Below are 13,390 nucleotides of genomic sequence, written 5' to 3' on the forward strand. Positions count from 1 at the left end.
CTTAAACCTCTATGCAGACCAACTAACCCTAGGACTACCTGCTCTGCTACTCTGGCGTTCTGCCTGCTTCTTTAATCACCCTATACACCTCCAGGTCTTTAGTCTAAACGGCAGGGATGGAGCTGACCCACTAACACACAAAGTGTGGTGTCTGGGCTGGGGCCTCCAGCAGCCAGTGTTCTGTCTGGTTTGTGGCCACTGAGTACCTGGCAACTGCTGGTCTTGGCCGCTGGGCCACTGTTACCCCAAGCCCCTCACAGAGTCAGTTAGTCCTGTCCCAGGGAGCAAGTTGGGCTAGCTGGGGTCCTCTCTGACATGATCACACAGCCTGGCCCCCACACCCTGCTCTGCGCCCAGCCCACTGGCCTGCTCAGGCTTCCCTTGGGCCCTCCTGCCTCTCCTTCCTCCACAGCAATCCCCGACTTTCTCTTCTCTCTGGGCCACTTTGTTCTTTCCAAACCAGTTGCAACAATTCCCCTTTAAGCCCACCCTTCTTAAATAACAGCTGGTGTTCACAGAGGACACATGCCCTGCCAAGCCTTTTACAGGTCAACCCTGCAAGGCAGGATTGTCACCACCCCACCTGAATGGCACGCGGAGACCCCAGCCCGGACGGCCCCGGACAGGGCAGCAGGGCCACGGCTGCAGCCTCCGCCCGTGGATCCCATCCCTGCAGCCAGCGCTGGGGCCCGCATCGTCCGGGCCAACCCCTCCCTACCCGACACCGCCCAGCTGCGGACTCACCGAGGCTGGTGGTTCCGGAGCTCCTTCTCCTTGTCGGCTTCCACGATCTCGGCCTCCTTCTCTGCGGCCTCCTTCTCCGCGGCCTCCTTCTCCGCAGCCTCGTGCGCAGGTGGCGCCTTGTGCCGGGCTCGGTGCCGCCGCGCCGGCTCCTCCCCGCTCTCCGCTTCCCGCGGCCCCGTTCGGGGGCCTCCGCGGTGACGCGCACGCCGCTCACCCTTGGCCCCGGTGCCCTCCTTGCCCGGGTCCTGGTGCCGGTGCGTGCGGTGGCGTCGGGGCTCCCGCTCGGCCACCTCCTCCGGGGAGCCGCGCCGATGGTGCCGCCGGCCGCCCTCGGGGCCCGGGCCTCGGCCGCGCTCGCTCCGCGCTTCGGGGGGCCCCGCGGCCTCCTTGCTGTGGATGCGGTGCGGCCGCGGCCGCTCCTCCCGGGCGCCGGGCTCCCCACTCTCCACCTTTGGGGCCTCTGCTCCGTCCTGGTCCCCTGCCGCGGGGCCCCTGTCCTTGTCGCGGTGCCGGTGATGCCTGCGCGGCGGGTCGGCGCCCTCGGGTCCCTCTGCAGCCTCCGGCCGGGCCTTGCCTCCCACGGTCCCCCGCGCGCCCTCTCGGCCGAGCTCCACCACCAGCGGCCGGTCCAGGTGCGTCTTCATGTCAGGCCGCAGGTGGCGCGTGGTGGCAAAGCGCAGCCTCTCCTCGGGGTCCATCTCGCTGTACAGCGCCTCGCAGCTGGCCCGCAGGTTCTGCAGCCGTAGCTGGCTGGCCCGCTGCTCCCACACCGAGCGCGCCTTGGCCGAGTTCTGCTGCCTGCTGTGGGGAGACTGGCAGTGAGTGCGGCCCCGCCGGCCACCCGCCCGCTGCTCTCCAGGGAGGCCACAATGGACACACAGCGATGGAGCAATGGCGCGGGGAGGTGGGAGGCACGGCCGCGGGAGCCCCCACACCACTCAGGGGACGCGTATCAGGTGGGCAAAGTCCAAGGGAACAGAATTCAGTCCAGCTCCCCACGGCGTCCCACGGGACCCACAAGGTGACAGCACCAGCCTGTCAGGAGGACCCTGGGGGGCTCAAGGGGGCAGAGAGGTACAGGACAGTGGGAATGCACCAGACAGGCCAAGCAGGTGGGTGGGCGGCTGGCCAGAAAGGCCACCGCGGGAGGGAAGGGCACGTTCCAAAAGGGCACGGCAGATGGAGAGATGGGGGTCAGGCAGGCCCTGCAGTCTCCCTGTGGAGCTGGCCCCTGCTCCAGCACCAGCAGAGCTGCTACAGGAAGGGCGGGACACGCAGCCGCTTCTCCATCGCCACCTACAGGAGGCAGGCCACCAGCCAGGTGAAAAGGCTGTTTGCCAGGGAACCCAGGAGGCAGGTGCTGGGGCAGAGCAGACAGTAGCCAAGGGTGCACCTGGTCCTCTCAGGAGCAAATGCAGGGTCTCTGCCAGTCTCGGAGGTGGTCAGCCGCAGCCCCACAGTTGCTCCTGGCTCAGTGACCAGGAGCCCAGAAGTCAGGTCTGAAGCTGGAAATGCCCCCTCCCGTAGTCACCAATGCCCTCTTCTCTCCCGACTCCATGGAGACCCCCTCCCTCCACTGGGCACAGAGCCAGAACATGGTCCTCAGAGCCCTCTAGCACCAGGGATGGCCAGTGGTCTAGTCTAGCACCAGGGATGGCCAGTGGTCTAGGCTCGGCCCTCACTGCAGGGACTACCAAAGGCCTTGACCCCTACTTCAATGTTATGGGCCCAGGCACCTCCTCTATTCACGCATCACACATGGGGCTCCATAGCCCAGAGCGCATGAGAAGCCCTTTGCATTCTGGTACTTCTGCTGACTAAGACCACCTTTGTCTAAGGTCTTATTAGCCCAATACTAAGCCCCACCGTCGCCAAGGAGAAACCTCATCTGAAGCCATAGGCCTGCCCTGGAGCCTCCAAGGCACCAACAGTGAGGGCCGTGGCATCTGTCTCCTGTAACTGCCACGTGGTGCTCGGGACACTGCCCACTTCATCCAGTCCTAACAACCTCAAGAATCAGGTGCTACTCTTGTCTGTGTTTCACAGATGAAGATACTGAGCCTATAGAGTTGTTACTTACTCAGGGTCCCCACAGCGAGTCAGGATCAGACACAGGCAAGGGCAAAAAGGAAAAACATTTCTAAAGAAGACAAAAGTCCTTGGCCGCTGCACTAATAGCACAGGGTACAAACACAGCCTGCAGAGGCCCAGGCCAGCAGGTACCAGCTCTGGGGCCCTGGGTGGCTGAGCACCACTCTGACCTGCAAAGACAGGGCAGCCAAGTGTGGGAAAGCCCAGTCCCCGCAGCCGGCCCACGCAAGGCAGGTGGACAATAAATCCCGCCCCTTTGTAGAAGTACAGGCTGCAATGGGAGCAATTTCCAGGGGCAGCACCTTGCACAAATGAAAGCAGAAGTGTGGTGTCTGTCTCACCTGAGAGCTTGGGTGGGGTAGGGGCAGGCAGGGCTACCTGTAGGGGCTGTCTGCTGACCCCTAGCCTCGATGGAAGCCCCGGGCCCTGACCTGTATCCCCTGATACACTGAAACTGTGCTGCCCCTGCTCCCAAGGGTGCCCTGCAACTGACCCATAGAGGATACACCAACCCCAGCTGGGACCAAGACAAAAGGGCTCTACTGCCAACAGTGCTGAGTGGTATCAAACAGACGGCAGCTACGAGGGCGTGCATCAGGCAGAGGAGCCCTGTGAGGGCGGAGGCTGTTCACCGCCTCAAGCATCCCAGTCCACTCCAGCGCCCGAGGGGGGCCTGGGCTCTGAGCCCCTTGGTCAGCACGGTGGCCTACTATGATGAAGCCATGACTCTTGGGGACCAGCATTGCAGTTCAGAAAAGACAGGCAGTGAGGATCATGGGGTACATGCAGAGGCACAGGGTCTGTGTGAAGGTGGGGTGGGCTCCAGACCACATAGCTCCGCCCTCACCCTTGCATTCATTCAGGTGCACCTCCGTCTTACGCAGGAAAACACCTGAAGCAGGGAGAGGCCAGGCTGTCTGCTGGACTGAGGTCGCTGTCGGGCTAGCAGGCTCCCCCATCACTACCCAGGAAGAGCAAGATGCTGAGCAGCCCACGCCAGGGTCACCTGCCCACCCCACTGCAGCCCACTGAAGCTCACCTGGCCTGCTCCTTCTGGGCCTATCTGCCACTCTCAGCCCTAGTATCACCAGAGACTATCTGCATCTGCTCCCACTCGGCCAGCACCACCAAGTTCCTCTCTGGAAGTATCCCCTAGGTCTCTGAATCTGTGTGCTGGGCCTCTGCATGGTGTCTGAGTCAGCCTGCATTTCCCCAGCCTCTGTCTCTGTCCTTGCTCTACCTGGCACGTATCCACACCAACCTGTCCACACCAGTGTGGCTGGTGACTCTAATCCAGGCAAAGTCCTGGTTTAAAAGGGCTCTTCAAGGAGGTCATATGGACGACTGCCCTCCGCACTGTGTCCTGGCCTCAGCTGGTAGGCACAACCCAGCTGTTCCAGGGAGGACAGCTCAGCCACGCTCAGCCAGGTGCTGTGGCAGAGCAGAGGCACGTGCTGTGGGGGACAGCTCAGCCACACTTGGCCCAGGTGCTGTGGGGGACGGCTCAGCCACACTCGCCCAGGTACTGTGGGCAACTGCAGGACTTGGAAGTGGCCTCGAGGGGCTCTGTGGCCCTGCTTTGAGGTCTCTGGGCTCAGACAACCCTTAACTGTTGACAACATAAAGCAGCCCTGGTGTAACACCATGGATACCTGCCATCTGCATCTTTTTTTGGAGACAGAGTCTCACTCTGTCACCCAGGCTGGAGTGCAGTGGTGCAATCTCAGATCACTGCAACCTCCACCCCCCCAGGTTCAATCAGTTCTCCTGCCTCTGCCTCCCAAGCCCATGCCACCACTCCCGGCTAATTTTTTGTATTTTAGTAGAGACATGTTGCCCAAGGTGGTCTCGAACTCCTGAGCTTGGGCGATCCACCCGCCTCAGCCTCCCAAAGTGCTAGGATTATGGGCGTGAGCCACCGAGCACAGTCACCATCTGCATCTTTTTCAGCCAGCAGTGTTCGTGGGAAGACTGAGCCCAGCTCCATGTTGGCTGCCAGCAAGGAAGCATGGGGCAGGGCAGTGGGGGCCTCACCTGCATCAGGACACAGACAGGACACCTGGCCATGACCAGCAGGTGCCAGGTGGCGTACCTGCACCTGACCACTTCAGGGACCCCTCACTTGCAGGGCCTGGCCTTGCCCTCCAGGGGAAGCCCCTGTGGCCCACCCATCCATGAGCACTTCCCCGTAAGAAGCTGCCCAAGGGGAGCCTTGCCAGTCACCCCTGGAGGGCTACGCTGGGGTTTCCACAGCTCTGCCTTGGGCCCTGGTTGATCTACTGTAAGCTCCAGCTTTCTGCTCTTACTAGAACAAGGACTTCCTGAGAATCACAAACACAGTTCCTCCCAAGTAAGGGGGCTGGAAGGACCCATAAACGTTCCCAGTGAACCCCTAAAGAGCACTCCCTGCTGCTGCCTGCTCACAGGGCCCTGACCGCACAAGAACCATAAGGAGACCCGAGCCCATGGCGCCCAGTCCACTCAGGAGAAGCAGAAACACGCTCGAGACACCAGAGTGACCGCACACAACAGTCAGCAGACAAAAAGACAGAGACCAGGAGGGAAAGGAGGAGGGGCTGAGCGCAGAGGGTCTGACCCCATGGCAGGACCTGAGGACATCAGGGAGCAAGCCCACCATTCCCCACTCAGGCCACGGAAGGCTGGCCTGGAGCTGCCCCATGAAGCGAATGACTTGTGGTGAGAAAGCAGAGTTAGGAGTGGAAGGAAGGAGTTTGCATGTAGTTATCATGAAGCCATGGATGGAATATCATAGCAGAGCAACTCACGGTGAGTTCACGCTGGAGACAGATGAGCTGCGAGATACAGTACCTCGAGCTTGCTTTACAAAACTGCACATGCAAAAAACAGAACAGACAGAAGTGAGAACACCAGAGAGTTCCGAGAGAACCAGTGACACCGAGGGCCACGCCAGTGTAGGCGCGGGCTGCCGTGTGCATCTGGACAGGAGGCCGCGGACACATCCGTCAGACGGGCACCGGCCGAGACCTCGGGGTGAAAGAGAAATTGAGAACAAGTTCCACACATGCAGAAAAGTAAGGCTGAAGAGAGACAGCAAACCCTGTAATGCCTGGAAGACAGAAGCTATTAGCTCGGGGCCCATCCCTCATGGCTCAGCACACACTGCCCAGGACAAGCAATGGGACTGGAAGGGGCCAACAGCGATTTTCCTGCAGCTCCAAACAGTCCCGCACCACCACATAGTCTCCTGGCCCTTGAGATGGGGCAGTGCAGGCTAACAAAGGAGGCAAGGGTGCCCTTTCCGGAGATGCCGCCTGGGCCCCGTTGCCGGACCCACCTGCCTTCCCGGCGAGCACTTGGGCCCCACTCTGGTTCCTGCCCCAGGGCTCCCCAGGCTGCAATCCAGGCGCTTCCAGGCCACCAGGACGCCTCCAGGGCAAATCAAGCTACACCGTAATCCACCTTCTCTTTGGGTGCAGCTCCAGCCATTTCCAAGTGACTTTCGAAGGCTTTTCCAAAACCAACAGAAAGAAACCAAAGCTCCCTTTACAGCCACTTCCCTCCAATTAACTTCCCGCAGAAGGGCCAAGTGGACTCCAGCTCCTGTTTCTCAAGGCCAAGGTCTCTGTGCCTTTGTGAGGCAGTAAAAGCAGCTCACTTGCCCACAGGCTCTGGTGTAAACAGGCATGTGTGTGTGAGAGGGAGTGTGAGTGTGACACTGAGTGATGAGTGTGGTGGAATCAGACTGGCTGTGCGAGACTGTGTGTATGAATGTGTGTGGTTGTGTGTGCATGTGATGGAGAGTGTGGGATGATCATAACTATGCATGTGAGACTGTGTGTGTTGTGAGGGTGTGTCTGTGAGTGTGTCAGTCTGTGTAAATGCTTCTGTGGGTATATCTGTGCCTGTGTGACTGTATGCCTGTGTGTGAATGTGTATGTGTGATTCTGGGTGACTATGTGTGTGTCGGTGTTTGTATGTGTATGTACATGTGAGTGTATGTGTGACTGTGAGTGCCTGCGTGTGTGTACGTGTGAGTCTGTGTGACTATGTGTGTGCCTGTGTGTTTGTGAGTGTATGTGTGTGTGACTCTGCAGGATGCCAGTGTTCAGAAATCCACATGAGGATGAGGGTGACCCAGCAGAAAACCAGAAGATGTCACCAGGCTTAGAATCCCTTCAAGCAGCTGTCACCTGAGGCCCAGGACACGTAACGCAGGCCACACGCTAGGGCGCCCTTCTGAGGTAGATTCAGGCACCATCTGTGTCAAGCCATACGGAGCATCACTGAGAGTCTCTCAAATACCAAGGTCACCCCAGGGCACCAAACCCAGCAGTGCCCCTGCTCTGCAGGCCACGCAGCACAGCTGTGGGGGGCAGCAGCAGGGCAAAAGGTACTCAAGGGCACTGCTCTCGCCCAGCCCAGCAGCTCAGGGTGCTAGAAATGAGTGCAGGGCAGGAGGAGGTGCTGCTGCTCATCCCACCAGGAGAACAGGAAGCAGACGAGGACAGATGACAGACAGCTTTCAGCCCTAGGAGGTCTCAACACAACACAGGCATGCAAACAGCAGCAGCGGGGCCAGGCCTCGTCAGGTGCAGGGCCCTCCTTGAAGGAATCCCCTGAAGGTTGATTCCTGCAGGGTCTCTTGTGGTGGAATCAGACTGGCTGTCAGGTCTAGCCAGTGGGCTGAGGACACGCCAGAGGATGAGGGCCCCCAGCTGCATCCCAGGTGGGGAACACAGGGGCTGAGGCCTGGACGCCTTGGGCTGGCTTGGGCTCGCCGCCCCTTGCCACATGTGAGGGCTGCAGCCTGCTTGAGTTTAGGATGCTGGCACCGGACCTGATGCCTGGCTCCGGACCCACCAAGAGGCACAACACCTAGGGGTCCCCCAGGAGAAAAGAAGCTCTTTCCTCATGTAGGAATCATCATGGTGCTCAGGCCAACAGCTGATGTCGATGTACCCTGTGCCCAAGGATGCCCGTCTACAGCCTTGTTCCTGCATAGCAGTGTCTCCAAACCAGGGACAGAGCAACAGATAAGGAAGTGTCCAGCCCTCCTTTTCAGGCAGCCTGACTCACTCTCCATGACTGCCCAGGGCCCTGGTAGCCTCTTCTTCAAGGTCTCAGCATGGATGGGAGTGGAGACCCTCCCATGCCCCCAGGAGGAGGCAGGTCTGGCAGGCAGCAGGGGCCAAGGGACAAGTGCTGACCTCTAGGGACAGCAGAGAAGGCAAGTCCTAAAGAGAATCACCCGAGGCCTACACGAGGCCAGGAGCTGAGCACACCACTTGCCCCTCTACTGTAGACCAGCCACCAGCAGAGCTCACAGAGCCTGGCAGCAACCTCCAGACCAAGCAGCCAAACTAAATGGACTAAATAACTAATGGACCAAATAACTGAATTAGCCAAGACAAGGAAAGATCAAAATTATACAACTGAGGACTGAGCCCCGGCTTCTGCGTGATGGCCACTGTGTCCACAGCTGCCAGGCTCCCCTGAAGGCCCCTCCCATCCCTGCCTGAGCCCCTGGCGGGCTACAACCTCTTCTAGCTGCTTCTGCCCCAAATACCAGTACTTTCTACTAGGCTTAGAGACAGGCTCTCCACAAACACCATCTTCCTGGTGATGTCCAGGCAGGATCAGGGCTGGTATGGGTGTGCACACACTCACTCAGCACATGCACTCACACACATGCTCTCTGTGCAACTCTCAAGTGCACACACATACACCTAGCACGCTCATCCACATGCCAAAATGCTTACACAGCAGTGCAGACACATGTCGCTACAGATGTACCTGTGGTTGTGCCCAGCCCTGTGCTGTGTCCCTGGCAGGGCAGGCAGCCAGCTGAAGAGCAGGGGCCCACCCATCAGCACAGGGAATGGGAGGTGTGTGGGGGTTGGGTGTGCAGCCAGATGGAGCTAACAGCCCCAGAGCTAAACTCAGCTGGGCCCAGAGAACAAGCTTCCAGTAGGGGCATCTCTGCACTCTGTGGCCCACCCTGGGACCAGGCCATGGGCCAGACTTTCCTGCCTCCCTTCCTCGGGACTGACCTCCCCACAGCTCAGCTCACTGCAGCCTTGAGCCCTGGGCTGGACTCTTTGCCCAAACTCTAAAGCCCCTAACACCTCCAAACGTGCTTCTGTGGAATGAGCAGTTTTCACCACAATAACTTCCTCTAAACTCTGTCCTAATACCAAACACTTAAGAGACGTTTTTGGAAACTGCAGTTAAGTCTCTCACGCTGCTCAGGTATCACCTAGAATCTCTTGGCTCATAAAATACATTTCTGAAAAGCTGTGCATAAAATCAATTTACTGACGGGGCTTGCAACCACCCTGAGGCCATCCAGGGAGTAAAGATCATGGCAGAGACAATCCCACCATAATGTGAGGGCTGGGCCTGGCCACCCCTGGCCCTGCTCACACTGAGAAAAAGCTCTGGAGCCCCCAGTGAGCCCTTTGCTCCAAGGTTCCTGCAGGGAGGGAGCCATTCCCTCTCATCCCAGTTCCAGGGAGGGGCTGTGTCCTCACCAGCCAAGGCTAGGGGACCTCAGAGGAAGCCTCTGGAAGGGGTGCCCTGGGGAGGTCCCAGCCATGGGACCCTGCAGCAGCCCCACTGCCACCCCACGATCTGCTCCCAGGAGCCTTACGCAGCAATAGAAATGTTCGCGGCAGACATGGGGCTGACTTCGGCCACTTCTTTGGCCTTCTGCAGAGCAAGCTTCTGATTGGCCGCTTCTTCCATCTCCTCTTCATCCTGTTGGAGCAAAGAGAAATCTCCAGTTCCCCTCACAGTGTTGCAGACACTTTCAACACCATCAGCTCTTCCTTTGGGGGCTTCAAAAAATACATACATAGTGCTGCCTTGTCCAGTGGAGACAGGCAGCTAGCCCGAGTTAACACAGACCTCCACGACCCATTCCACAGAAACTCTCTCTGGTGCTCTCCAGGGCCTCCCTTTCTGGGTCTGAGACTCAAAGGTGATGGTCGCTAGGGTTCCTGCCTCGGTGTCCTCTTGCTTGTGCTATCTCCCTGGAACTCACAGGTGACGGCCCCACTTCTGTGCTATCCTGACCCTACTCCAAGCTCCAGCCCACATACCTGGCCACTGCCTGGACATTGCTGTTTGTTTTGTTTTTTGTTTTTTTAGAGACAGAGTCTCACTCTATCACCCAGGCTGGAGGGCAGTGGCACAATCTCAGGTCACTGCAGCCTCAACCTTCCAGGCCTAAGTGATCATCTTACCTCAGCCTCTGATGCAGCTAGGACTACAGGCACGTGTCATCATGCCTGGCTAATTTTTATTTTTAATTTTTATTTTTTTTTAGATGGAGTCTTGCTCTGTCACCCAGGCTGGAGTTCAGTGGCACGATCTTGGCTCACTGCAACCTCCACCTCCCAGGTTCAAGTGATTCTCCTGCCTCAGCCTCCCTAGTAGCTGGGATTACAGGTGCATGCCAAAACACCCGGCTGACTTCTGTATTTTTAGTAGAGATGGGGTTTCACCATGTTGCCCAGGCTGGTCTCAAACTCCTGACCTCAGGCAATCTGCCCGCTTCAGCTTCCCAAAGTGTTGGGATTACAGGCGTGAGCCATTACGCCCAGGCTGATATTTTTTTTTTTTTTTAAGAGACAGGGTCTCATTATATTACCCAGACTGGTCTTAAACTCCTAGGCTCAAGTGATCCTCCCACCTCAGCCTCCCAAAGTGCTGAAAGTACAGGTATGACCTACCGCGCCCAGCCTTCAGCTTGTTTGTACCCTGGCACCTCAAAGTTGCCCATCGAAATGCAAATCTGTCCCTCCTTTTGTCCCACCTGTCCTCCCAGGAGCATCTGTCACACTTGAACAAAGCCAAGAGCAAGGGCAAGAGGCCCAGCATTGCCCACAAGCACTACCACAACGAGGGTGTCCAGTGGGGCCATGTACCACCTTCGAGTTTTTCTACCTAGACCCAGAAGATCATGTCTGTCCCTGTGTCCCTAGCTGCAGCTGTGAGAAGCCCCTCCCTGTCTCCCCCAATCCTAGGTGACCACTTGCAGTGCCTGGCCCTGAGCTTCACATGGCTCCTGCCCTCATGGCTGGGCTTATGTGCCTGTGTGCAGGCAGGTGCAAACAGTTTCCTCTGCCCGTAGCCTGGGAAGGGGAATGGACATTTAGCAAACCTCTGGCCCTGACCCCAAGTCACTGAACAAGACAAACACCCTCTGCACCTGGGTTTCAGATCAGTAGTTCTGGGCTGAGGCCACAGGCCCCAGAAAGGAGGCTACTACTTCCATGTTGTCCATCTAAAGAGCTGGGGCCACCACTGTTTCCTCAAAATCCCAAAGCCCAGGCCCACCTGGCTCCCCTGGGAGCTAGCATTCACAATATTCCCTAAAATGTCCTTGAATCTGCTTTCGGGGCACAACACTCGCAAAAAAGAAGTCCCCTGTTAGCTGCCTGCAAACTTTCCTCCACAGAGAACAGATCTTTAAACCTCAAGCCCAGAGGAGGCAAAGCCAGACCCAGTGTGAAACACCCACACCCAGGTCCCTCCTCAAGGATCCAGCTCCATCCAGCTTCCCAGCCCTCTGGAGCAGGGACTTTGCCAGTCACTCCAGGGAGTGTTCTGACGTCCCCTGGAAAGTCTACAAACAAATTCAAGTTTATCCCCACTTCAAAAACTACACAGTGTTGCAATACATTTGTGGTAGTATAAAGGAAGGGGATAGTGGAGTCATAACCTTTGGGGCTCTCGGCCAGTACAGAAAAATGCCCCACAGCCAGACAGACAGGCCTCCAGTGGCCCCAATTCTCAGAGAAGAAATTCCTAAATTAGGCCAGTTACATAAAAGGCGGCCACCAATGAGGGTACATGTATGAGGACACAAGGCCCCAAGGACATGGCTTCCTCCATGCATCCTCCCTCGCAATAGAACCCAGTGAGACAGTGGGGCCCCAGCACCCCAGTGCAACCCACCCAGGACAGCAGGGGCCCTGGGCCCCAAGGCAACCCTGGCACCAAGGAGGGCTCTGTGGGTGCTTGGGCTCCCCCAACCCAGGTGGCCCAGACTGAAGAGAGGAACAGGTAGAAGCTAGAGACCAGAGCGCCAGGGAGAAATCCAGGCCCCCAGGCACAGCCATGACCCAGGTCTGGACACATGGGAGTAAGACGGCTGAGCAGAAGCAAAGGGAGGCCCAGGCTGCAGCTGGCACTGCATGGACCATGCCGGAGAGCTGACTGGAGGGAGCAGGGACACCTATGCAGCACACACTCTTGGAAAAGCTCCATGGCACACATGCATCTCTGCTCCCTGTGGACACAGCATACACTCTTGGAGAAGCTCTGTGGTACACCTGCATCTCTGCTGCCTGTGGACAGAAGTCCTGAACCTGTCTCTCTCAGCCCAGAACAGGGAAGGCATTGAGAGACACTGGACTGGAGTGCCAAAATGTGTCAGACCCCTAGACGTGCACAGGTGTACACAGGCACCTGTGCACCTGTCCAGGATGGTGCACAGGCAGAAGGGGGCACACAGTGACACACACACACACACAGAACAGCGCCCACACAGGTACATGCTGACGTACACAACATGCACGCGGGACATTTGCAGCGTGGTTCACGCCAAACCAAAAGGCAGCATCCCCTCTGCCAGGAGCTGGGGCTTGAGTCAGCGCACAAGCCTGAGACTGAGACGGCAGGTGGCCCAACCACAAGTGCCCAGGGCTGAGGGAAGCGTGACCAGGCGGGGGCTGTGTCATCAGGAGGGATACCACAGAGGGAGACATGTACAATCACATCCCCTGCAGGGCTCAGAGATGAGAGGGATACTGAATGGCACCTGCTGGGCACTGGCTGAAGCAGCAGCTGTCCCACTGTGATACAGCTGTGTTGGGACAGGGCCACCAGCTGTCACTCCTGCTCAGGCCCCTCCTGCTCCCAGCACACCCTGCCATTCAGGCTGTTCTTCCCAGTGCTGGCTTCTCTGAGAGCCTGCCTGTCCATCTGCCTTCAGGGCTCTGGCTCTCCCCTCAACCTCAGCTCCAGCCTCAAGCCCCTGAGTAGCACATTAACCTCTGCCCGCCAGGACTCAAGGAGATGCTCCTGGACAGGGGACACACGAGGCCCTAACCCAGGACCCAGCCTCCTCCTGACTGCAGCCACATCCAAGTGATATAGGCTGACACCAACCAACAATTCCCTGTCCCTACTTACCTTAGTCAGCTCCTGGGCATTGGCCAGGTTGTCCACAGCAATGGCCAGGAAGACATTCAGCAGAGTATCTAGTTGGGTCCAGCTGAGGAAGAGAACCTCTGCCCCACATGGCCCCAAAGCCACACTGCGGCTTCCTCCATCTCCCCAGATCCCAACCAGCCTCCAGCCTCCTTCCCTTGGCTCCTACCAGCTCCGCCAGGCCCCATCCCCAGATGCACTCCAGCCCAGCCAGTAGGCCCTCCAGCCCTGTTGCCTCCTCACCTCCAGCCTCTCTGCCAATCCCGCCTTCACTCCACCTCCCATCACCCAGCCTTCCTAATGCCTCCCTGAACCTCTTTCTCCTACCCAGCTCTTTCCGGCTGACTGTGTAGGC

The 13,390-nt window shown here is 58.2% G+C and overlaps 1 protein-coding gene across 15 annotated transcripts in view; it reads right to left on the minus strand.

The window, feature by feature from the left end:
* The window catches only part of CACNA1B (calcium voltage-gated channel subunit alpha1 B), a 237,163-nt gene that overhangs the window by 104,786 nt on the left and 118,987 nt on the right, over nt 1–13,390 (minus strand). For 9 of the 15 annotated variants that reach the window (XR_004263942.1, XM_032261876.1, XM_032261879.1 and 6 more), the window contains exons 17-20: nt 13,018–13,085; nt 9,467–9,573; nt 5,622–5,684; nt 745–1,545 (exon numbers count right to left, since the gene is read on the minus strand). Coding sequence is in view for 14 of the 15 variants with exons in the window: in XM_032261876.1 (XP_032117767.1) it covers nt 745–1,545; nt 5,622–5,684; nt 9,467–9,573; nt 13,018–13,085 (1,039 nt within the window). In the remaining variant the exon portion in view is untranslated. The remainder of the gene's footprint in view (nt 1–744; nt 1,546–5,621; nt 5,685–9,466; nt 9,574–13,017; nt 13,086–13,390) is intronic. The other 6 variants (XM_032261880.1, XM_032261882.1, XM_032261885.1 and 3 more) reach the window with 2 other exon arrangements.

Source organism: Sapajus apella, unplaced genomic scaffold, assembly GCF_009761245.1.
Source record: "Sapajus apella isolate SASKATOON/1434 unplaced genomic scaffold, GSC_monkey_1.0 scaffold126, whole genome shotgun sequence".
NCBI classification, from domain to species: domain Eukaryota; kingdom Metazoa; phylum Chordata; class Mammalia; order Primates; family Cebidae; genus Sapajus; species Sapajus apella.